This window comes from Silurus meridionalis, chromosome 5 (assembly GCF_014805685.1).
Source record: "Silurus meridionalis isolate SWU-2019-XX chromosome 5, ASM1480568v1, whole genome shotgun sequence".
Lineage (NCBI taxonomy): Eukaryota > Metazoa > Chordata > Actinopteri > Siluriformes > Siluridae > Silurus > Silurus meridionalis.
Window position 1 is genome coordinate 15,812,676 of NC_060888.1, and position 24,029 is coordinate 15,836,704.

Sequence of the window (24,029 nt, forward strand, 5' to 3'; positions counted from 1 at the left end):
GATCTTGAGCTCAGGTTACCCGTTTCTTTTTCTCCACAGACATGCTAGTAGGTAGGTTGGTTATATTCAATTGCCACTAGGTTTAACCGTGTGCATAATTGTGTGCACATGGAGCCCAGTGATGGACTGGCATCCTATTCAGGGTGTGTTTCAGCTCCATGCTCAGTCTTCCCAGGATATGCTCCCTGGCCAGGATAATGTTACCCTGATGACCAATAAAAAATATATACACAATACCTAGGGTACAATTATTATTTTAATCACATTAATGTCAGTCCCTGCTGAAAAATCCAGCAAAGCATAGTGAGCTGGTCCATCAATATATATATATATATATATATATATATATATATATATATAAAACATTTTATCATTAAATATATAGCTTTTTTAATTTGTTTATTAGTGTGCTCTTTCCCCCCTTTAATATAGAACAGTAATAGTTAGTAGCTGGAAGTAATGGTGTATATCTGCTTGATCAACTTGATCTTTAGGTTGAGAATAACCCACCCAGAAGAAATATCCAGCCAGAAAACAGTGCCAAAGTCTTCAGCAGACACTATGAAGGAAGGGGTGTTAATATGTAATAAATCATACCTTCCCCATGAAGGGGAGTGATAAGGTGTTAGGGTCAGGGTCAGTCCTGAGGATGATCTATTGCATTACTAACATCTACGGCGGTTTAGATGGCGGTGTAGAGGAATCTGACTACCTGCATAGCAACAGATGATCCAGTCAGTGATTTCCCTGAAAAACCCACAAATTTAATGTTGCTTTAAGTGATTTGTGGGTTTAGTAAAATGGCCACCTTTTGTATATAACAAACGGATCATGCAACATGCATTAAAGCCGAATTTTCGAATGAAATCGATTTGCTCGCGCTGACGTTACGTCCCAAAGCGACCCTAGCGGACTAGATCGTGTGCTTGCTGGAGGTGCGGAGGCTCTGCGTCCTGCTGTGAGTTGCTACCTTGTGTGTCACCCTCTGTAGTGCGGGAGAGGGCGGATTCGGACGGAGCCCGAGCTCGTTTGAAAGGAGCAGGAGCAGGAGCGAGCGTAGTGTGCTGGCCGACAGGGAGGGAGGAGGCCGGAGCAGGCAAAAGCGACAAGAGGAGCGGAGGATTTTTATGTAAATGACAAATAACTGTTTAGCACTAATCCCACCTGTTGTTTAAGGAGAGCCGCTGCTCAGGAGGGGGTCACTGAGGAAACTTCTGCCATCCAGTAAATGTGAAGCGACCGAGACTTTTTCTTTTTCCTTTAATTTTTTTTAAATTGCGAGCTGCTAGCCTGCCTAGCTAGGAATGAGTGTAGGACGCTAGCTGGCTTCTGTAACTAGTGCATTCACATGGACGCCAGAATGGACGGAACTATAAACGCGTTTTCTATCCCGCGGCTTATTTAACACGCCTTTACCGAAGTGTCAGTGAAATTATTTGTATTTTATTACCATGTGCACTTAGGCGGCGGAGGCGCTGCGCAAAAAATCTAAATCCAACATCGATGGAGCAGGGGCGTTTTGGTTTGAGCTAGCTAGCCCAGCTAGCCGGCCTGCCTGCTCCACCACCAGAGCAAAAGCACAAAGCGCGAAAAGAAAGTAGTCGCACCATTTTTTATTGTTTTTTTTTAGACGGGTTTCATAGTATTTGGAGGTGCGTTTTGGGGGGAAATTCAAAGCGGCTTCGTTTAACAGCAGGCTGTTTGCTTTATGTTGGGGAGCAGATAAAGCTAGCTAGATCAGCTAGCCGAGATTGGCTCAGTGTTTCAGCGCCCGGTCCCAATGAAGGAGTACAAAGTGGTGGTGTTGGGCAGCGGTGGCGTGGGCAAGTCCGCCCTGACCGTGCAGTTTGTCACTGGCACTTTTATTGAAAAATACGACCCGACCATCGAGGATTTCTATCGGAAAGAGATCGAGGTAGACTCGTCTCCATCGGTGCTGGAGATCCTGGACACTGCAGGAACCGAGCAGTTCGCGTCCATGAGAGATCTTTATATCAAGAACGGCCAAGGCTTTATCTTAGTTTATAGCCTTGTAAATCAGCAGTCATTTCAGGTAAGATCTGTTCCATGCAAGATCTGTTCCATGCCCACCCGAACAAATGAAAGTAATGCTTTTTAATCATAACCAAGCAACACGTATCTGTACTGCTGAACTGTAAATATAGAGAGGAAATGGATATGATCACATAATGAATTATCAATACATCATTTTCATGCAACTGGACTAAAAGTGCACAAGGGATTGTAGCACTGAAAACTCTTCCCTTTGTGTCTGCTTTTCCCACCAGGACATCAGACCGATGCGTGACCAAATAGTTCGGGTGAAGCGCTTTGAGAAGGTTCCCCTCATCTTGGTGGGCAATAAGGTGGACCTCGAATCTGAGCGCGAGGTCGCCGGGTCTGACGGCCGAGCCCTGGCACAGGAGTGGGGCTGTCCGTTCATCGAGACCTCGGCTAAGAGCAAGACCATGGTGGACGAGCTCTTTGCAGAGATCGTGCGCCAGATGAACTATGCCACTTTGCCTGAGAAACAGGAGCAGTGCTGCACGGCTTGTGTGATGCAGTGAGGTCCCTGGCCTTACCGCACACTCCACAGGTATGTAGGGTTTGTTTAGATAATGCTTTCTGACTTCGGAGCAAAACCAGACATGCATCATTCCATTCATGCCATACACAATTTATCCTCAGGATCCTTTCAGTGTAGTTTGGAACGGCCTTTTGAATATCCAGCAAATATCCACATGCCTTTATTAGGTTTAAACAGACTCTTATTTGGTTTGGTCACAAAAATTATTCAACAAAATATAATTAACAAAAATTATACACAGGCGACAGGTGCGGTGCAAAAATGGGCAGAATAACAGAATAAACAGATAAGTTGATTACAGGAATGTTAAGTGAAAGGTTTCTGCTCAAACCAAACACTACTTGATATATGCATAAAGAATTGTTAGGGGATTTGGAAGAAAGGCTCTGCACATCTTTGAGATCAGTCTCTCTGCTAGATGTAGACTTTGTGGTTCTCTTGTTCCCCACTGTGCAGGCTTTACACCAGAGCACTGATCTACAAAAGTACGAAACTAGAATGATCACTAGGCATCACTTCTTCTGGAAATTGTAACCAGACAATGAGGAACTGCGGGGGAAATGAAACAATACACAAATCAACACATTCATGCTAGTAAAGTGCGTGGGAGGACATAGTGCTTACCTGCAGCATACTGTTCAACTTGGCAGTCTTTTGAAACTTGTATAAGCAGAAAAGCACAGATAATGTATTTACAGTGGAATTGGGCTGATCTCAATTAGTCATAATTGTCATGGACAGGGAAAAATTCAGGAAGCGCCTTCCTCGTATTGTTTATAACATCGTGCAGTATCAGGAGTTGAACAATGACTACAGTAACCTCACTCAGTTCTGAGCCGATCTCACACTCATGATCTGGATGAAATAAACCTAGTCAGAATCGAAACTGGAAAAAAATAAAACCTCACGATTGGGGAAGAAGACAAAGCAGTGCTGTTTGGCTTTACAAAGACAGTACAGTGTGGCAGACAGGCTGAGCATGGTGACTAACAATACCGAGAAGCACGGTGACCAAGTACAATTGGTCAGCAGCTTTCTATAGAGAACGGCAGACACCGTTAAATCTGTCTGACTTTAAAAGCGGAGAATATTTAACAATGCTAAGCATAACAGCAGAAAATAGTTTTATTTCTAAAAAAGGGTAAATTACTTAAAGAATATTGAACAAGCATTGCATCTGTGAGAGGAACACAGGAAGTGCTGTGCTCACTCAGTCACATAGACACAAGCCCACATGTTCCTTACTAGACTCTTAACAGTTTCCACAAACCTTACAGTATTGTGATTTTAAGTTTTATAGCTTCAGACTGTAATTTGTTCAGCTTTGTACATAGTCTTCATATTTCAATCTTGTGACTATAATGATTTATTTATTTTTGGTCATTCTAGGACGTTATCTATAAATTGTTAATGAGCAAGCTATGTATGTTTTTTTTTTTTTTAGCTTCTGAAAAAAGCACTATGGATTAATTTTGCGAATCCGTAAAGCCATTTTTGTGTCTTATCGATACACCGTGAACTGTAGACATATAAGTGGGTCATGTATAGTTGTAATGTAATGCATGAGAGGATCCAGTTGAGGATGGACTGTTTCTCCAGACAGGCTTGGCTCCGTTATCATTAGATCGGCCAAAGAATGCGCCATGGCAAACTAAACTGCCCGAGTGCAGCAAGGGACTGATGAAGCGTGAAGAAGCAGCGCAGTCTAGACGAGTGTCAGGAACAACAGAGCAGGGAGATTCCCAGCAGAGAGAGGAAAATCCGACGTCCTGAATGACAATTCGTGTTCCAAAATAACAGGAAACCAGTTCTCCATCTGTGACATCGTTCTGTACTTTACCAACTTCTTCTTGTAGCAAGCGTTTTCTCTTTTACAAATAAGAGAATGATGTTTAACAAATGATCCAATAAAGAAACTTGGTTTAGTGGTCATTTTGTTGGAGATTATGGAGAGATTCTCAATGTGCCCTAACACAGGATGTTTGGGAGTGTTTTTTTTTTTTTTTTTTTTTGACCATGAGTTCTCAAACTTTTCCAGTCAGAGTCTCCTTCAACTGTAAAATATCCCCTCCCTAAATTTAGACTCTATTTAAATGTCTACAATATTATTTTGCATATTAATTGGAGATTAGATTATTTATTGAACAAGTTTTATTTGTGTAAACACTGCAGACAGGGCACATTTAGATTGAACACTATTAACAGGATTGAATTGAAACCCATTTAGATCCAGACTACAATAACTCAATAATTGTTCTAAATTTCTTCGTGACCTAAACATATATTTGAAATATTTACAATGTTGTTTTGAGATATTTAGAAACTTATATTTTTGGTGTGTTATTTGTCTTTCATGACATTATAGACATTCATAGACATATGTTTTGTCAAATGGCAAATAATTGATTGTGTGTTCTTGGTTTGTTTTGTGCAGCCACAGCACCTGGCAGGAGGCCCTTTTGAACCAGTGTCTGCTTCAGTGATGTTTTGACCCCATGAGCCACACCAGTGTCACTGAGCCGTCTGAACTCGGACTGATGAGGTCACTTGACAAGCCTTGGTTTTGCTGCAGCGTAAAGCAGGGACTTTGAAATCTCTGACTTTCATCGGTGTCTGTATTGTAGAGCACATATATAATACAGTATATACACAGTATACTGGGTGTTTTTTTGGGAACTGCATGATAAGCATCAGTGGGAGGGCAGAGGACTTTGGAAACAGGGCCAAATGTGACAGGGCTATTAATATCTATTTTCTTAGAGGGGGAATTATGTTATGTATGAGCAGGATTTCTGCCACCAGTAAAATGCTGACGGTGCTCAGTTGTACATCCCCATGATTTTCTTTTAACATTTTATGTTTGATATCTACTTTTAAAGTGATAATAGCCATTACAGAGGTTTGAAACCCGGACCATCTAACTTTGCGTTCTTTTGTTTTTATTTTATTTTTTAAGACTACAGTATGTATGCTTTTTTTCCCCTCTCATAATAGTATATTTATTAAAATGTTTAATTACAAAAATGGATACATATTGAATTTTTATGTTCCATTGGCCTTTTTGCTTTTTGTGACCGTATGCATTGTTTCTCAAATGGAGCATTAATGACGCCTTAAATGATTACAGTTTCAAACTTGTGTGTGAAGTTCATGTTTCCTGTCGCCTCTATTTCTCTCTTTCCGTCTCTCACACATGTACACTAATACATCTTTGACTAAATCCTCAATCTATTATATGGGAGAAAAATCCTTAGTAGAACCAGAAGATATGACCACAATTTTGCATTAAATACTCTTATTAATATACAACACTGAATTGTATCATGCCATAGTACAAACTGTTGATCTTTAAGATCTGCCACATCTACTTTGATCAAAAGATGCAGTTTATTTATTGGTGCCTTGAATAAAGGCTAGAACAGAGGGTATAACTTTCTTTACCCAGTAATTTAACAGCTTCCCTAATAGTGTTTTGATTCAGGCACAGTCTCATTGTTTAAGTAGTTTCATCAATTTCCAAAACATTACCTGTACCATTGAAAACTTTTCAAGCAAACACTAGTGGAGAAAATGTAGCAGCAAAATGACATTACAAAGAGCAGAATGTCCTTCCGAAGTCAACAAAAGGACAATAACCTTATCAACGAGGCTACAAAAAGATTCAGAGCAGCATTGAAGGAGCGGCAGGAATGTCTGCCAAGTACTGCTCACACATTGCACTGCATCTCATATTCTTCCTGTCTGCTATATAGAGTTCGGTGAAGAACATACAAGCCCACCTGAAGTTTTCCACAATGTGTTCAATTATCTCAAATGAAGTGAACAAAATACTGAAGATGGATGTTTTGAAAAGGCCTAGCTCTAGATCCTATTGAAAACATGTGGGATGACTAGAAGAAAGCTGTGCCTAGGACATTTGAGCTTTCTCTTATAGACTTCGATCATTTTTGCTAGGAGAGTGATTGCTTTATCACAAGAAATGGAGAGGTGTCTCACAAAAAACTGAAAATATTATTTTGGAAAGTTTTAACCTCGTTAATGCAACTTAATGTACAGTTTTCAGATTTCAACCTAACCACCAATGTGGAAAAGTGTATCATTGTTTTTTTGTTGTTGTTTTTACTTCATCTATTTATCTAGCTAAAATCAAGTAGGGGTGTGTAGATTTTCTATAACCTATACAATACAAAAAAACTAAAAAGTTGTTTTGAAATGGTTTTTTGTATTGTCACTTCCAAAAAACTAGATTACCCTGTTTATTCTTTAAATAATTAAAGTAATGTGTGCCTAAAATGTTGATGTACATTTTTTTTAGATTTTCTTATCTAAAAAAAAAAGATCCAGTTATTATTCTCCACTCCATTAGATGGCAGTGTTGTATCAGTCTGTAGGATAATTGCCAACACCAATCCTTCAGTTCATTAGCTGGTTTATTTTTTATAGAGGGCGTAAGTAATTTTACTTAAATTATTAAAACTAAACGATTTATCATGTTAATTAATAGACAGCAAACCGTAAATTTGCGCAAAAATAGAAAAACTATTATTGTGAAGAGGACTGTGTGCAGAGGCTCCGCCATGTTTGCTGAGTCTGATGGTTTCTTATGTTCCTGCAGCTGTAAATAATCCCAGCACTGACACAATGAAAACAGTTTTTGTGACAGTTGGAACAACTTCGTTCGACGACTTGATAACCAGCCTGAGTTCCGAAGAAGTTGTAAAGGTAGGTAGTTTTTGTTAAACGTATATTAGCATCTACCAGGTAGTAAATGAAAAGCAATGCTATTATGACTAATAAATGTGAGCTGGATACAGAAACAGCTTTATCTACTGGACACGTGATTTAAAAATCCAGTAAGTAAAGCAACATGGTCGAGCTAAAATGATGCAATTTTCACGTTATTGTCTATTTTTTCTTCATTTCCAACCCCAGGCTTTAATACAGCGAGGATACACGGACGTGGTGCTCCAGGTTGGCCAGGGTTCCTATGTTCCTGATGCACACAGCTGCCCTGGACTGAGACTGCAGACTTTCCGATTTAAAAAATCCATCGCTGAAAACATTCAGAACGCGCATCTGGTCATTAGTCATGCTGGTAAGAAGATAAACCTGGTCAAATCCATAAACCAATTTTTTTTAATAAGAATGTAAAATTCACTTTAGAAAACAGAGATGTGCAGGTGAGGGACATGTTCTATTCCAAGAAAGTAAATATAATAAAATGTGGAATTATTAATTCATGAAATGCAGAGAGCTTTGCCTCACGTCGAATTGCGCAATACCATTCACACTGACTGTGAGAATCTCACCAATATACTGTTTGTAGACTCCTATTTGCGTGTCATCGCCTTTCAATAATAAAAAAACAAAAGTTCAATGAGAGGCAGCCATTACCCCTGCCGCATGGGGGCGGCAAGAGCACGAGTACTGATTATATTCAATTCCATTCTATTTTGTTTGTCTAGCACTCTTAACAATGGCCATTGTCCCAAACAGCTTTACAGAGATAAGGAGATTGTATAATCTTAAATAATAAATTTTACCCCTTATAAATTAATCCCTAATGAGCAAGTAGAGACTGTGGCAATAGAAAATTGCTTGAGATTGTATGAGGATGAAACCTTGAGAGGAACCAGTCCAGATATATTTCAACCTTCAGACATCAGGAGTTTATGAAATGCTGAAACAAGCTCATCTGGCACCAAAAGCCAGGCCATGGTTAAAATTGTGGAGAGCATCTCGTTTCTTACCCTGATGTTTGATGTAAATTAAATGAAATTAAATGGTTTCTATTAAAGAATGTACATTCTAAAGATTGTGCAGATTTGCGAGTGTGTGTGTGTGTATGTATGTATGTATGTATGTGTGTGTATATATATATATATATGGTATAAAGCATGTATTTTCAAGTTTCCCATTGCTATTTTAAACTTATATAATAAATATAGCAGTTCAGCATGTAACAGTAACCTAGAAAAAAGATTATAGTGAGTTGCTCACTATATTGTGCAAACACAATAGGAAAAAAAAAAAAATCAACACGGTCTAGGTTTTGAGATTGATAACACATGAAAGGAAGTTGTGGTGACAAGCTCTCTTGGTGTGTAGAATTGAGAAGCGCCTGCCTGGTGGAACCGCTGAAACAGGGGGTTGCCTGGGTGGGTGGGGTCTTGGATCAGTTTTATGGCTCATGTCCTCTAGTGGTAAACAAGTCGTTAATGAACGTGAGTAGGTGTACAACATTCTTCTGAGCACAACAGATTACTTTTTTGTAATAGTTTCACAGAGTGAAAAGAGGAGGAGGGGAACCACAGAGATAGAGGATGTAAGAATTCTTTTGAATGTCTCTGTAAAATGTAAGAATTCTCTAGAATGTCTCTGTATCTCTGAACCATCATTTTGAGATATATTGACTTTCCTCAGCCTTTCAAAGAGAACATTTCCTTACGCCCTAGGCATGTGATGATCTGCCCTGAAATGTGAAAGGTTTGAAAGTGCTTACAGTGGTGCTGTAGATAGACAGAGGTAGGTGTGATCGTCAGCCTCTGTTGACAAATCTCAATATGTGAGGGATCAGCTACAGGATTTTGTGCTTATGCTGCAAATTGTGGCCCATTTATGCAGCACTCTGACACGTCATTGTTTTGTTTTTTTTGGTTTTTTTTGGTTTTTTTTGAGACCCAGAGATATCCGCAGCAAACCTGATTAGTTTGACCTAGTGGTAGAAAGGAATACAGTATATAAAGAATATAGTAGTGGAAAGAGTACTCACCCTTGAGGTGCACCAATACAGACCAATAGTGATCCGTTAGAGTCCGATGAAATATTTTCTGATCCACACATACTGCCTCCTGTTTATAATTCATTTAGAAATCTACTGACCGATTTCAGGTGGCACCTCCACCTGGAGAAGCGTGGCATGCAGTGATTTAGGGGTGAGGGTATAAAAAGGTGAACAAGTGTAAGTCCAAAAAAACAAAAAAACAATTGCAGCTTAGATACCAGTGTTGTCCAGAGTTAAGGATCCTGATTGGGGCTTGGGTTCATAAAAAAAATGAAATTGGCAATTTGGTGTGGCTTGATCGTTTTTTTTTTTTTTGTAAGCATTTTAGAATCTGTTACACGGTGTTCTTCTGGTTTGTTTAAAACTGAGGTTATTATGCCTTTCTAGGTGCTGGGAGTTGTCTGGAGGTTTTAGGAGCTGGAAAGCCTCTTCTTGTCGTTGTTAACGATAAATTAATGGACAACCATCAGCTGGAGCTAGCCAAGCAACTGCAGGCTGATGGTCATCTCCTCTACTGTACATGCAGGTTTGGGTCATGTGGTTCTCTTACATCTATTCACATATACCGATCAGGCTTAACATTATGACATCAGGCTTAACATTATAACATTATGTGGAATATATTAGACAGCAAGTGAATATTTTGTCCTTAAAGTTGATGTGTTAGAAGCAAGAAAAGCGAGTTTGACAAGGGCCGAATTGTGATGGCTAGATGCCTGGGCCAGAGCATCTTCAAAACTCTTGTGGGATGTTCCCGGTCTGCAGTGGTCAGTATCTTTCAAAAGTGGTCCAAGGAAGGAACAGTGGTGAACCGGTTACAGGTTCATGGGAGCGAAAGCTGGCCCGTGTGGTCCGATCCAGCAGACAAGCTCCTGTATCTTAAACTGCTGAAGAGGTTAATGCTGGTTCTGATAGACAGATGTTAGAATACACAGTGCATTGGGGTTGGGTAGCCACAGACCATTCAGGGTGCGCATGCTGAGACCGGTTCACTGCTGAAAGCACCGACAGTGTGCATGTGAGCATCAGAACAGGACCACGGAGCGATGCAAGAAGGTGGCCTGGTCTGATGAATCATGTTTACTTTTACATCACGTGGATGGCCAGGTGCGTGTGCATCACTTAACTAGGAAACACATGGCACAGGATGCACTATGGGAAGAAGGAGGGGGCATTGTGATGCTTTGTGCAACGTTCTGCTGGGAAACCTTGGGTCTGGCCGTCCATGTGGATGTTGCTTTGACATGTCCCACCTACCTAAGAATTGTTGCAGACTATATACACCATTTAATGGCCTGTGGCCTCTTTCAGCAGGATAATGCACCCTGCCACAAAACAAAAAGGGTTCAGAAATGGTTTGAGGAGCACAATAATGAGTTTGAAGTGTTGACTTGGCCTCCACATTCTCCAGATCTCAATCCAATCAAGCATCTGTGGGATGTGCCTGACAAACAAGTCCAGATCCAAGATCTGCTGCTAACATCTTTGTGCCAGATACCACAGCACACCTTTGGTAGCAAAAGTGGGACCACCACAATATTAGGCTGGTGGTCAGAATGTTAAGCCTTAACGGTTTATATGCTCCTTTATCCAATTATGTCATGCATGCTCCTTGTACATTCTTTAGTAATTTTTTTATTAGGTATACTTTGCTGACTGAAGCCTGTAGCTGTTCTCTGTGCTATAGAATTTATTGTTATTATTATTTTAATTAGCTTATTGTGTCATCTTTATAATTTCCAGATTACCCTTTTTTTTGGCCTATTTATCTGATTCTTAGTGCCAAAAGCTTATTTGTATGTGTGCATGTGATATGTTAGGAAATCACACACTAATCAGCAGGTTTTAATGGAATATAAAGTATACATTTTGCATATTATATAGGCCTCAGGTTTCAGAACCTCACTCTGTTTTTTTTTTTTTCTTTCTTTCTTTCTTTCTTTCTTCCCCATTTTAGCACTCTTGCGGAGACTCTGCGTGACATGAACCTGTCCACACTGCTACCATTCCAGAGTGGCCAGCCTGAAAACTTTGCCCAGTTTTTGGACAAAGCAGTTGGATTTGTTTGAGAAGTGCTGGATAAATCAGTAGGGAGATGAACTGCACAGCAAACCATTTTTAGTAAAATAGCAGACTGACACTGATTTTATCAGACCAAAGACTGTGACAAACTAATCAAAAAGGAATATTGTATTGATCCTTTCGTATCTTTACTATGCACAAATTGATTTCTGTAGCAACTATATATATATAACTATATATGTTATGAATATTTCTTTTAAAAAATGATTAATAAAGTATTTTTCTGTTAAGACCATCCCACTCAAACGTCTTTTCCTTGAACTGACTGACGTAAGTGTGACGCAGTCACCTAACACGTGGGAGGGAGGTTAAAATGCAGAAGCATGTCATAACCTACATCCTCTCTTGGGTGAGCAGAGTCTGTTACACAACTCTCTCTCTCTCTCTCTCTCTCTCTCTCTCTCTCTCTCTCTCTCTCTCTTTTTTATTTTTATTTTTATTTTTTATGAGCACGTTATTATGATTTGTTTATTAGTGCCCATGATTGTATTCTTTTTTCAAGGATGCTGGTCTAGTAAGTCAAAAATACTCTTTAATTAAACAATTATGGTTTTAATGATTTTATAAGTTCGGTAACAACATATAAGAGCGGTTACCAGATGTTTAAAATGAACCAGTTAATTGTAAATGTAGTACAGTTTTACAATATAAAAAAAGAAATGTAAACAAATTAAAAAAAGATATATATTATTGTCATTGGTTTTGAGTTCACCCTCAGTGAAAATATAGTCTGGAAAGTTTGGAGGGGATTCCCCATGTGTCACTTGACATTACGATTTGTGCTGATTAATGAACTATTATTACATTTTTCTTTTTTAACAGTTGTGTATATTTATATAGCAACTACATGTATTTGTTTGTCCGATGTAACATATGTAAGCTATAGTCTTTCCGACATGGAAAAGCCTCGAGCGGAAGGTTTTATGGTTACATGAGAGACAACATTTTTTATTAGTTTATGGAAAAAGAAACCGGTGAGTAAGAGTTTTTGTAGCTGATACAGTGTAGGTGGGGGTTCAAGAGCTGTCTTTTTTTTTTTTTTTTCTTACAGATATTTCCCAGCATGCAATTATAACATGTTCTTTAATTCATTGATTTGGCACGTATTATGCTGGATGCCCTTCCTAACGCAACCCTCCCAATTGATCCTGGCTTGTGCAACCCTAATAGCTGGGTTTGTTCTTTAATTAATAATTGAGGTGAAACCATTGTCAGGTTACAAGAAATAACACACTTTATGCTGTTATTGAGGAAAAACCAATGTTTTGTTGCTAAGGTTTGGGCAGCATCACACTCCCTGTTAATGCGTGCTGTATTGTTTTATTCCTATTGGATTGTATTCTCATTCGGGTGTGACTGTAGAGACCAGTGGAGCATTAGCACTAATAAATACCGACAGATACCCATTTCTTATTTCTAGTTGGATGAATTTGGCTCTTCAGTATCAGATCCGTTAACAGCACGATACCAGCATTCTGACTTCTGTTTCCTTTGGGTAAAAGACTCAACCAAAATTTCCATACGTGTTCTATTGTGTTCTGGAGATCATATCTTGTATTCCAGGTGCAGATGTGAGCTGTAACAGCGTGGATTCCAATGTCAGCATCAGCTGTTTGATCATCAATCTCGAGTATGTCGAGTGTAACTGGACTAAACCACAGATGCAGCAGACAAACTACACCTTTAGCAGTTTGTGAGTTTGCGTACCACAGTTTCCATCGCAGCATCTCCACCATGGTTGGTCTCTTTTTGTTATTTATTGCTGGCATAGACAATAATGCATTTCTTGCTCATTAGATTTTGGCGTGATCCGAGTTCAAGAGTGTCAGGAGTATCTCCGAGAGCAAAATCACAACGTAGGCTGCCGGATTCCTCTTAAGGACTCGTTACATCGGTTTCATTCTTTCGATGCAAAGCTCTCCGATGGAGGAAATCAGTCCATCTGTAAAAAGTACCCAGAAATGACAAAGATAGGTAAGAGAGAATGTCAGAGGGACTTTATCTGATGTGCAACTCTGTTCTTGCCGATTTGTATTATTTGAATTTTAAGTGATTTGTCAAACCTATATTGTTTATTTCAACAAATAAAATGAGCATGCTAAAAAAAACTAGAAAACTATTTTGAAGTAATTCTGGAGGAATATAAGATTCATATGTGCTTTTATTTTACATCCCATCTCACATTAAGTCCCCCATTTACTGTTATAATAACCTCCACTAAATTTCACTAGATGTTGGAGTGGTGATTTGTGTGAGATTCATTCAGCCACAAGGGTGTTAGTAAAGTCAGGCCTGTGGTTACGGTCAGCATTTCAATTCGTCCCAAAGTGTTCAAGGTGTTCAGTAGTGTTGAGGTCAGAGCACTATCGCAGTCCACATAAGACAGGGGTCACCAACGTGACCAGGTAGCCCGCAAGGACCACATGAGTAGCCCACGGGCCTTTTCTAAAAATAGCGGTTTCCTACTTTGTTGAATCATTGTTGATAATTATTGTGAGAAATTATAAGATGAATCAGAGGAATATCATTAATTATTAATATTTAACATATAGTAAAAGGTAAAGTGAGCAAATATGTTATTTCAGATCAAACTGAAAACTGTGTGTATCAAACTGGTAGCCCTTCACATTAATCGGTACTTAAGAAGTAGCTCTCGGTTTCAAAAAGGTTTGTCACCCCTGACATAAGATCTTCCACTCTGACTGATGTAAATCATATCTTCACTTCTTTCCAGAGGCATTGTAATGCTGGAACAGGTTTGAGTTTCCTAGTTCAAGTAAAGGAAAAATGTAATGCTACCACAAGCAAAGATATCATGTACAGTTGGGTAACAACTTTGTGTTAACAGTTTGGGGAAGAATTACACACGGTTGGAAAGTGTCAGGCTTCCCAATACGTTTGTCCCTATCGTGTGTGTTTCTCATAGAAAAAGCAAATAAATATTTATTATTGAGTTATTAATAATAATTCATGGATTTATTATTGAACGTAATCCAAATTTTTGGATTTTAATTCATATGTCAGATGCAACTTTCAAGCAATTTACAATATTACCCCTTTAGCTCTGATGGACTGCTGATTAAGTGTGTGCTGTTTGTGTGTTTAGTGAAGCTCCACCCTCCCTCTAACATCTCTGTGAACTCAAGTAGTCGAGAAGGAGAGGTCTGTGTGTGCTGGATCAGAAGCAAAATCAAGCCTGATTGTGTGAACTATACAGTAGGCTATCAGAAAGACTCTGGCCTGTGGAAGGTAAGCAGCCTGGCTTAATGCAGAAATATTACTGTAAACGAGTACAGGTTTCCTCGTTTTCAGGAAATCAATGACCTGTGCATTCCTGTGAAGTAGGGTATAAATATACAGGGTAATAATACAGTGAAGAGCTACAATGTATAATTAAAATGGATGGATATATAATATTGGACAATATATGGACAATATAGGACAATATATGGAGCGAGTAGTGTTGCCTTCTCAAAGCTTCATGATCCTGAGTTCAAACCTGAACTGCTTAGAATGTTATGTTCTAATGCATGTCTGAGTGTGTGTGTGCGCTTGTCTGTCAGTTTGTGTGTTTGTGTGTGTGAGAGAAAGAAAAAGAAAGTAAGTCTGTGTCTGTATGTCTAAATATACATCTGTCTGTCTAGGTGTGTGTGTGAGAGAGCGTGCAAGTGTGTGTGTGTGTGTGTATATCAGTTTACTATTTTCTACGCTCCTTTCACGATGTGCACATTTCCCCCTGCATTCATTTGGAATTTATTTAGCATCTCTCCTTTTGACCCATACAGTTCTCCACTCCAAAGAGCTCGACTTCATTCTGCGTGTCTCCTGTCTCCAGTGGAGTCGTTTATACATTCAAAGTAAGAAGCGGCATCTCGGATATGTGTGGACCTTCTAATTTCTGGAGCGACTGGAGTGATTCAGTACAATGGATCAACAATGGTACCAGTTTGTGGAGATGTTCAGTACAACGCCAAGGAAAAAAAAAATGTTCACCAGTAATCTTGTTGTCTCATCTGTATTTATTTCTAGAAGGAGATGTGAGTGTGGGACAGCCTCAGTCTTTTTGGCATATATTGGGAAGTGTAGTGGCAGTCATAACCTTCATCATCCTTGTATTACTGCTGATCTATAGCGAACGGTAAAGCAGACACTCAGATTTACACATATTTAGTGTTTTGCCTGTTTGTTTGTTTTTTTTTGTTTGTTTAATTGCATCTTACTTTTTACTTAAAGTATTAGAGTTTCTGTGGCACCTGACCCAACCAAGAGCCTCCAGGATTTATTCAAGAAATATAATGGCAATGTTGAGGTATCTACACATTTTATCTACTTTATTGTTACTTGCAATGGTTTAACCCGAAACTTTTCCCTCACACCATTTCCCATATCCTTCTCTTCAGAGCTGGGTTTATATCTCCAGAGAGCTGAAGGATGCTTTTGATCCAGATTACACAGAGTCTCCGTGTGTTGTAAGTGAACCAAGTCTCACTCTTGAGACTAAAACTAAGGACGTTCCTATGGAGCAGCCCGTCTCTTAAACCCGGCGTACTCTCTTATTGCTGCTATGGAATCCAAGCCAACTGGGAGATTTACATTTTACCTTTACTTCATTTGGCTGCTCTTTTAATCAGGGACTGAAGCAGGATGAACTTAATTCAGATTTTTTCATACCGAACATGAGTTTACCTAGTCATTATAAATTTTTGTGATCGTGCTACTTATCCAAGTTAATGTTGGCAGTGCTCATGTGCTTCATTCTGCCTTACTTGGATTAGAAGTTTCTTTTCTGTTCCACATGTTTCTGATGGTGAAACACCACCTCAGCCAAACTGAACGAAGGCCTGCTATAGGAAATTGTTTACGCCAGTAAGTAGCAGGGGTCATTTGAAAGGCTTTTTTTTTTCTTTTTTTTTTTATTTTTTAAAGCAGATGTACTTTATTCTAAATAAATAAATGTACTTTATTCTAAATAAATAACTGATGTTTGTTTTGGGTGTCTCTACTGTTCTGTGATAACAGTTCAGGCTTTATTAAGAAGTGGAGTTTAAATTTGTTTAAATTTGACCTTTTATGTAGAGTAGATATCATCTCAATGTGGAAGGTGCTACTCTCATTTCTGGTATCAAAAACAAGCCTAGTCAAGACATTGCTGAGGTGTTACTCAGGTTTTTCCATATAGACATAATAGGTCTGTACCCTGAGCTTAACTTAATCAAAAACTGTCAGAAATTCTCACACGGTTTGCTCAAGTAATCAGAATAAATGCCACATTTAGGGCACTGAATAGTGATCTGAGGCTAGCCTTCTAAACTGGCCAAGGAGATTATTTCTAATGATACACTTGACATTACAAAGTAATGTGTATAAGACTTTTGTAGTACTCCTTTATAACAGTTTATGAACATAGGCAACAAGGAACCGATTGTGATTTTCGGCAGGAATTTGCAGACCTCTGGAATGTGGTATCATTGGAAACAGAAACAACTACTGGAAACTTCAATATTCGTTTTAATCAGAATATAAAATGACTTTTTTTTAGCAGAAAAAAAGTATTTTTATTCAGACATAAAAAAGTGAGTAGCAGGTGAGCTGCATTTCAGTGTTTGTGCAGATACTGTGGTTTGCCAGTACAGGGCAGAGGAGGTCTATCTTAAGGGCTTTGCGCGTGTGTGTGTGTGTGTGTGTGTGTGTGTGTGTGTGTGTGTGTGTTTGGGGGGGGTGTTTCTTAAGGTATGTGCCCCAGGATTCGGCTGTAGGATGGCAGCTGTCTTCCAGTTCTTTTTTTTTTTGTTTTTTTTTTTGTTTTTTTTTTATCATTTGGGCCTCCAAATCTGCTAATATTCCCCTCTGATTGAGGAATATATATTGGTAAATGAACGAATAGTCAGTGATTTTGATATGGTTTGTTTAAGCAACTTGAAGCAATTCTGAAATCAAGGCAGTTCTTCCTTTTCATGACTTGAAGAAAATGTATTCGTGCTGTATTTGGGCATCCGTAACTTATTGCGAAACGCAGCTGTGAGATTACTCAGCGACACCAGAAGAAGAGATTTACAACTGACTGAATCTTAAGCCAAGAGTGAAGAATGTCCTACCAGCCTTCACTCCTGGCCAACATCAGTCACATGATGAAGCAGACCAGTCTCAGATGTCTTTATGGTTATAAACAGAGCCTTGGTGGTATGAAATAATTTACCAGATTATGAGTGGTTTTTTTTTTTTTGTAAAACCCTGAGCTCTACTTAGTGCGCTAAAGGGTATACTGTTGCTATGGTAACCATGCTGTTATTTAAAATTAAAGCATGTTTTGATTCATAGCATAGACCTTTTTAAAAGATCATTTTTTTAAATTATTTTAATCATCCTTTAAGGTTAAGTTATATATGTAAGTAATTAAGAAGATGAATAATGTAATATTAATAATGAGACATTCTATAATTTGTAAATCTTTGCCTGATGACCTAACATGATCAGTTTTGTATAAATTGTAAATGCCAGGGATACCAGAGCAATTAAAAAATTACCTAAAAATAAGTTTGCTGTTTTAAATTATCCTCCACACTTTTGGGAAGATGTTACACTAGATTTTAGATTTGGAGATCTGTGCATGACTTTGTGGTAGCAGTTTGCAGAAGAACAACATATGACTGGAAAAGTCCCAATAGTTTTGTCCATGTAGTGTTTTAGCTGCAGTTTTTGGGAATGTGAATGGAGTAGATAATGTGCTCTGTCATCATTTTTTTTTTTTTTTTTTTCCTAAAAAGTTTTTTTGTTTGTTTGTTTACTATTTGGAGAATACATGGTATCTAGCCAGTAGAGCATTACAGACATCAGGCTGTTAAATCGCACACATGTGACTGCCTGTCTGCTTTACTGTGTATGTGTTTATATGTATAATAGTGTCATTGTTTGGTCAGCATAATTCTTGCAAAATGGAATCTGCTTACTCCAGAAACACGGTTTTCTAATGGGACCTTAATTTGACCCGATTTGATGTTATTTGGCCACATAATTAAATATTTATAATAAAATGTTTTGGCCATTTCAAAGCATATCCCTTATTATTATTATTATTATTATTATTATTATTATTATTATTATTGTGTGCAAGTTATTTTTTCTTGTGACAACAAATTTAGCAAATGGTTCCCTTAAAAGTCAACACATACTGTCATTCATTTCTTCTTCTTCTTCTTCTTTCGGCTGCTCCCATTAGGGGTCGCCACAGCGGATCATCCGTCTCCATACCACCCTGTCCTCTACATCTGCCTCTTTCACACCAACTTACCTGCATGTCTTCCCTCACCACATCCATATACCTCCTCCTTGGCCTTCCTCTTTTCCTCCTTCCTGGCAGCTTCATTCTCAGCATTCTCCTACTGATATACCCCATGTTCCTCGATCCCCTAGAATTAAGAGACTACAGTGTATATATACATTTTTTTGGAAAGTGGGTGGGGTTGGGTAAGAGTATAAGTAATTGTAGAAACATTGTACTAATTTGTTGACTGCTAATTCAAAAAAGGTTCATGGCTGTTAGTCAGCATTCGGTTTAAATAAGAAAAAGTTCATGTTCCAGACTGCATGATATTTTCCTCATTACACCTTTATATAATAGATGGTGGTGCACTTTTTTTACACCATCATGGTGTTTTTTTTTTTCTTTCCCCGTATGATGCCAGTTCATGTAAATCCTGTCATTAGACAGCAATTTGTCAACAATTACAATTTGTATTATTTAAGTAGACATTATAGTCTTTATAGTCACCTTTTATTTTTGTCGATTGTCTATGAAACAAGTTGCCAATATCACCTGCCTTTTTCCCTCTTCTTTATGATTATACTAATATTGAAAGCACTAACCCTGGAGACTTTTAAAATAAATAGTAAATAAATGTTTCCTTACCATTGAGCATATTATATGCTTATTCTTTATTACATAGTACTTTTTTTCTTTATAATATTAGATTAAATTTAAATTTTACATATGACAGAGTATGACATATAGTGAAATGCTTTTTTATGACTGCCCAACTTCTAAACAGGAAAAAGAAATACAATTTAAAGATAAAAAATAAAAAGAGTAAAGTAACAGAAAAAATAATACAATAAAGTGTACAAGTATGTAATATGAAAATATAATCTGACTATAAAGTATGAAAAGGTTAAGAATAAAAAAAAAAAAATAAATAAAAAAATGCTCCTCCTCATTCCCTCTGTGTTTGCTTTCAAGGAGCGAAAGCGCTTGAGAAATAGTCCAATGTTGGGATGGCTGAGGTTCTCCACAATCTTCCTGGCGCTGGTCTGGCACCACGTGCTGTAGATGTCCTGCAGGTCAGGGAGCTCGGTGCGGATGGTAGGTTCAGCTGACCGCACCACCCTCTGGAGGACTCGCCTGTCCTGCATGGTGCTGTTCTCGAACCAGGAAGTGATGCTACCCGTTAGGACGCTCTCAATGATACAAGTGTATCCCTTAGGTGTCTCAGATGGTACAGACACTGCCGGGCGTTCTTCTCCAGGGTGTTGATGTGACTCGTCTAAGACAGGTCCTGTGTAATATGAACACTTTATGTGGAGTATCTGCCAGTCCATGTGAATTATCATTCTCTTACTAAAAGATAAGCCATGCATTAGATTAATATAAACTTGCAATTTGCACCGCAGCCAAACCTCTGTCCGAGCTTCTGTTATAGACAATTAATCAACACCACCTGTGTAATTAGCACTGAGAATTCAGCACCATTGTTATATAAAGATGTTATGTAAAGAATGCTTGGTGTTTTCTTTCTGAATATTAATTAGTAGTGGGCAGTGTAAAGGAAAATCTTCAGTGGGATGGAGACTCATGCCTTTTTAAAAACACAAGGCATGAGTGAAAGTCTTATGGGATGTGTGTCCTTGAGATAAATGATATAGTCCCTTTAAATGTAGCTTTGCCATGACACACCTAAATGACATCATTCTGCCCCACAGTGTCAGTGTTACATTCAACGAAGTCAAACTGACCTGTGTGCATCGTGCAGCACCTTTCTACTGCGCTTTACTGTGATGTTCATTATTATAAAATATGGGGGTAGGTCATCTCTGATCTTCTATATCTCTGTAGAAATTTACTATGAAATAAAAAAAATCTTTATTCCCTATCATTTGTTTATGATCAAGTACCCAAATACTGATTTAGTCTTTAAATACTGATTGATCTCTATGTTTAGAGAATGAGAAATTCCTGGTCAACACTAACTGCTCCATCATATGCCTGCTGCAGCACTTCAGATCCAAGCTAGGACTTACTGAGACAGGTAGACACTTTCCAATCATGCTTTTAGATAATTTCCTGTATTTTCATAATCAGACATAGCAGGAAAGTCTTTTGGATGAAATGAAGATACATTTTTTTGTATTGCTCTGCAGAGACAATACATGCAATGCACAACACAATGCACAAGACAATACAGCAGGAGTGAGTTATCACTGAGAGAAGGCAAGACCGTTCATCATTTCTACTGAGGTGCAAACAAGAAACCAGTTCCTCATAAGTTACAAAATAATTAATATTCATTATAGGACTTTATATAAATGATATAAATATGAACAAGTTCCTTCTTCTTCAAATAACAGCTTGAGCTAGTGGTTCCCTATAACTTGATGCACATCCTGTCATTTCAAAAGGAGCCCAAGCAGAATTGTTACAAGAAAAGACAGTGATTACAGTAATATTAAGCAAATAGAATCATTTTTACAAGACAGGCCTGCCGACAAACCATTCTTGGTTATTTTGAACGATATTGAAAGAAAGAAATGTGCAATAAATCTGATCTTCACAGCTGACCTTGATGTAAATATTTCAGGCTTGCTCTTAGCTCATACTGGCTGGTGTCTACTTACACCTGTGGCTCAACCAGCATTAATGTAGCATTCATGTCATGCTATTTGTTTCATGCTTTGCCTAATGGAAGGTGCAAAGAGACACTGTTTTTTTTTTTTTTTACAATATCTCTAATATGTAGTATGTATGTTCTAATATGTAATATACGAATGTATGTTGTAGTATAATTAAGTGTGTGTGTGTGTGTGTGTGTGTGTGTGTGTGTGTGTGTGTACTTGATTGTTTTAGAGTCAGTCGATCTGTGTGATGAAACAGGAGCACTGCTCTTCATGTTTAGACACCTCCAGGACTATGCGAGCCAAATATTAACCCCTCACAAAACATACATAGTATGCACCATCAACCGTAAGTTCAAATTTCCAGAAACCTTTTTAAATGAGAAAACTCTCATCATATAAATAAAACAAAAGAAGTAATTTGTATTTGATGTGAAAGTGGAAAAGAGGAAGAAAACCCTATTTTGCATTTTCACTTCTTTAATTTAGGACGCTTTGATGGCACATATGTCTCCATCACCCCACACGTGGCCAATCCTGACTCTGCTCTACAAGGTAACACATCGTAACTGCATTAAAAATAAAGTTCTTTCACTCACAGGCCACTTTATTTGAAATGCATTCTCATTCTGGGTAGGAGCCACTTTTGCTCTCATCAGCCTCAAATCTTAACAGCAGGGATTTCATAGGGTGTTGGAAACATTTCTTTGAGATTTTGGTCTATGCTGACATGTATCGCATCGCCTAAGTGTTACAGATTTTATCATGTTCTCAAAAGCTTCTATCTGGTAATCTGGCGACTGGGAAGGCCATTAAGATGCAATGTCACAATTTATAAATGCACTGTCAATCTGTCACAATTGTAGAACTTGTTTGAGATGACTTGTGCTTTGTGTCATAGTACATCAAATGGGTGGAAGTAGCCATTATAAGATAAGAAGTTGGTAAACTGTAACCATAAAGTGATGCATATGGCAGAAAACAAGATTCCCAGACTGTTGACTCTTGGCTGACAGGAGTGGAAATAATCTACTGTTGTAGATCATTGACCATGCGGTTTGGTGTGATGTGCAATTTCAGATGCTTTTCGACTCCCCATGGCTGTAAAGTATGGTTGCGTGAGCTTCTGTAGATTTTCTTTTAGCTCAAACTATAGACATTATTTTTTGACCTCTTATTTCAACAAGGTCTTTCCATCCACAGAGCTGCAACCCACTGGATATTTCTTCCTATATATATATATATATATATATATATATATATATATATATATATATATATATATATATATATATATATATAACTTTGTATATTATGCACATGAAACTTTGAAATAAAAGTGTACCAGTTTCTAAAATGTGTCAACCAACCAACCAACCAACATGCTACAAAGTGACTGAAATGACATTTAGTCCCATTTCTCTTTGATGTACACACCAACTGATTTTCATGAGTGTGCAGGTGTTTCTAATAAAGGGGCCACTATGCATATATTTTATTATTATATTTGAAGGTTTAATGTATTTGTCCTTTTTTCAAGGTGTGCTGCAGAATCAAGCAGTCCGTCTTGAACAGACTCGTCGTAAGAACCTGCATGCTTTAAGGGGGCGTAAAGTGTCAGTACAGACAAAGAAACAGTCTGTCAGATTTTATAATCCAGCAAGCAAATGATGTATTTCTTTAGTCATAGTTTTTATTCTTATCTCTAGGTTCCTTCTAGACATTCTAGCTTACAAAATGTCCATTTAAAATGTTTATTAATAAATAGCTCAGATAAAGCAGAAAATATGACTAAAGGTCTCCTGACCCAGTTGGACCTTTGTAAGGAAAGTCACAACTGTGCCATTTTATTTATTTATTTATTTTTAATTATGAATTGAATGCTGCTGATTGTTTATAGTAAGTGTTGATAGTAAGCTGATATTAAGTGAACTAATTTAGGATTTTACGCAAACGAGTGTGAGTATTTAAGCAAGTTTTTAAGTTTTGTTAAAGATATTTTTGCAACTTTATATGGTGGAATGAGACAATTTTGCATGGATCTTTCAGTTTGTGACACTGGAAAACCCATGAAGCATGGAAGCTTGAAAAAATATTTAGCAATTTAATTTAGTATATCTGAATTATAGACACATCACATTAAATAAGACAATAACAAGTACAAGTAACAATTCAGACTTAAATAAAATAAAAAAAGTTTTTTGTCAAAAATGAATCATTCAAGTAAATGTTTTCCTTCCTTGAAGGCAACTGATTTAAAAAAAACGTATTTTTTAAGGTTTCTCAAATAGCGAACTACTTTTCTACAGTTATAATAGGTGTTCAATGTTTAGTATATACACTGTGCAACTATGATAGTTTGATAAGGTATCAGGCTTAAGTTCACACTCCTATAATGGTGTTATGTTATAAGGACGTGGCTAAATTATAAAAATGGACACTCTCTGTAAAGGTCAGAACAGCTAGCTCAGTATTGCTATTAACAAAAATATTCAACAAATTCAAACTTGAGAAAATTTGCGAAGAATATACAAGATAATATACACAATAAAAAACGCTCTTAGTTTTCATTTTCGTGGCATGAGTGTGGCAGAGACTGTGGTTAAATGCTACAGTTTGACCAATTTTCCCCCTTGGAATCATGGATTAGACGCCTTTGACCCACTATGAATATAATCTTTAGTACTTGTAAGA

At 37.8% G+C, this 24,029-nt stretch overlaps 3 protein-coding genes across 6 annotated transcripts; all 3 read left to right on the forward strand.

Moving 5' to 3' along the window:
* The first annotated feature begins 752 nt into the window (after positions 1-752).
* On the forward strand, positions 753-5,733 carry rap2c (RAP2C, member of RAS oncogene family). The gene is made up of 3 exons (XM_046849539.1): positions 753-2,053; positions 2,289-2,596; positions 5,022-5,733. The coding sequence occupies exons 1-2, from the start codon at positions 1,781-1,783 to the stop codon at positions 2,565-2,567; spliced, it is 552 nt and encodes a 183-aa protein (XP_046705495.1). The 5' UTR covers positions 753-1,780; the 3' UTR covers positions 2,568-2,596; positions 5,022-5,733.
* Positions 5,734-6,990: 1,257 nt separating this feature from the next.
* zgc:92907 (uncharacterized protein LOC436733 homolog) lies at positions 6,991-11,678 on the forward strand. 2 transcript variants are annotated; one of them, XM_046849543.1, is made up of 5 exons: positions 6,991-7,035; positions 7,203-7,309; positions 7,520-7,682; positions 9,759-9,897; positions 11,329-11,678. In XM_046849543.1, exons 2-5 carry the CDS (start codon positions 7,229-7,231, stop codon positions 11,438-11,440), a joined length of 495 nt encoding a protein of 164 aa, XP_046705499.1. In that variant the 5' UTR covers positions 6,991-7,035; positions 7,203-7,228; the 3' UTR covers positions 11,441-11,678. The 2 variants fall into 2 exon arrangements, with proteins under 2 accessions (XP_046705499.1, XP_046705498.1); XM_046849542.1 differs by lacking the exon at positions 6,991-7,035 and having other exon boundaries at positions 7,075-7,309.
* A 6-nt stretch (positions 11,679-11,684) lies between these two features.
* Positions 11,685-16,401, forward strand: il2rgb (interleukin 2 receptor, gamma b). 3 transcript variants are annotated; one of them, XM_046849536.1, is made up of 8 exons: positions 11,685-11,802; positions 13,017-13,146; positions 13,251-13,427; positions 14,560-14,702; positions 15,239-15,392; positions 15,483-15,591; positions 15,687-15,762; positions 15,854-16,400. In XM_046849536.1, exons 2-8 carry the CDS (start codon positions 13,086-13,088, stop codon positions 15,989-15,991), a joined length of 858 nt encoding a protein of 285 aa, XP_046705492.1. In that variant the 5' UTR covers positions 11,685-11,802; positions 13,017-13,085; the 3' UTR covers positions 15,992-16,400. The 3 variants fall into 3 exon arrangements, with proteins under 3 accessions (XP_046705492.1, XP_046705493.1, XP_046705494.1); XM_046849537.1 differs by lacking the exon at positions 11,685-11,802 and adding an exon at positions 11,835-11,967 and having other exon boundaries at positions 15,854-16,401; XM_046849538.1 differs by lacking the exon at positions 11,685-11,802 and having other exon boundaries at positions 11,999-13,146; positions 15,854-16,401.
* The last annotated feature ends 7,628 nt before the right edge of the window (positions 16,402-24,029 follow it).

What these genes read in the sequence shown, in the direction of transcription:
- zgc:92907 (XM_046849542.1), top strand. Translation starts at nt 7,181, where the DNA reads ATGGTTTCTTATGTTCCTGCAGCTGTAAATAATCCCAGCACTGACACA. An exon ending in GTTCCGAAGAAGTTGTAAAG is followed by an intron (nt 7,310 to 7,519) that starts GTAGGTAGTTTT and finishes TTCCAACCCCAG; the next exon opens with GCTTTAATACAGCGAGGATA. An exon ending in CTCCTCTACTGTACATGCAG is followed by an intron (nt 9,898 to 11,328) that starts GTTTGGGTCATG and finishes TCCCCATTTTAG; the next exon opens with CACTCTTGCGGAGACTCTGC.
- il2rgb (XM_046849536.1), top strand. Translation starts at nt 13,086, where the DNA reads ATGTCGAGTGTAACTGGACTAAACCACAGATGCAGCAGACAAACTACA. An exon ending in CCCAGAAATGACAAAGATAG is followed by an intron (nt 13,428 to 14,559) that starts GTAAGAGAGAAT and finishes TTGTGTGTTTAG; the next exon opens with TGAAGCTCCACCCTCCCTCT. An exon ending in CTGCTGATCTATAGCGAACG is followed by an intron (nt 15,592 to 15,686) that starts GTAAAGCAGACA and finishes TTTTACTTAAAG; the next exon opens with TATTAGAGTTTCTGTGGCAC.
- rap2c (XM_046849539.1), top strand. Translation starts at nt 1,781, where the DNA reads ATGAAGGAGTACAAAGTGGTGGTGTTGGGCAGCGGTGGCGTGGGCAAG. An exon ending in TAAATCAGCAGTCATTTCAG is followed by an intron (nt 2,054 to 2,288) that starts GTAAGATCTGTT and finishes TTTTCCCACCAG; the next exon opens with GACATCAGACCGATGCGTGA.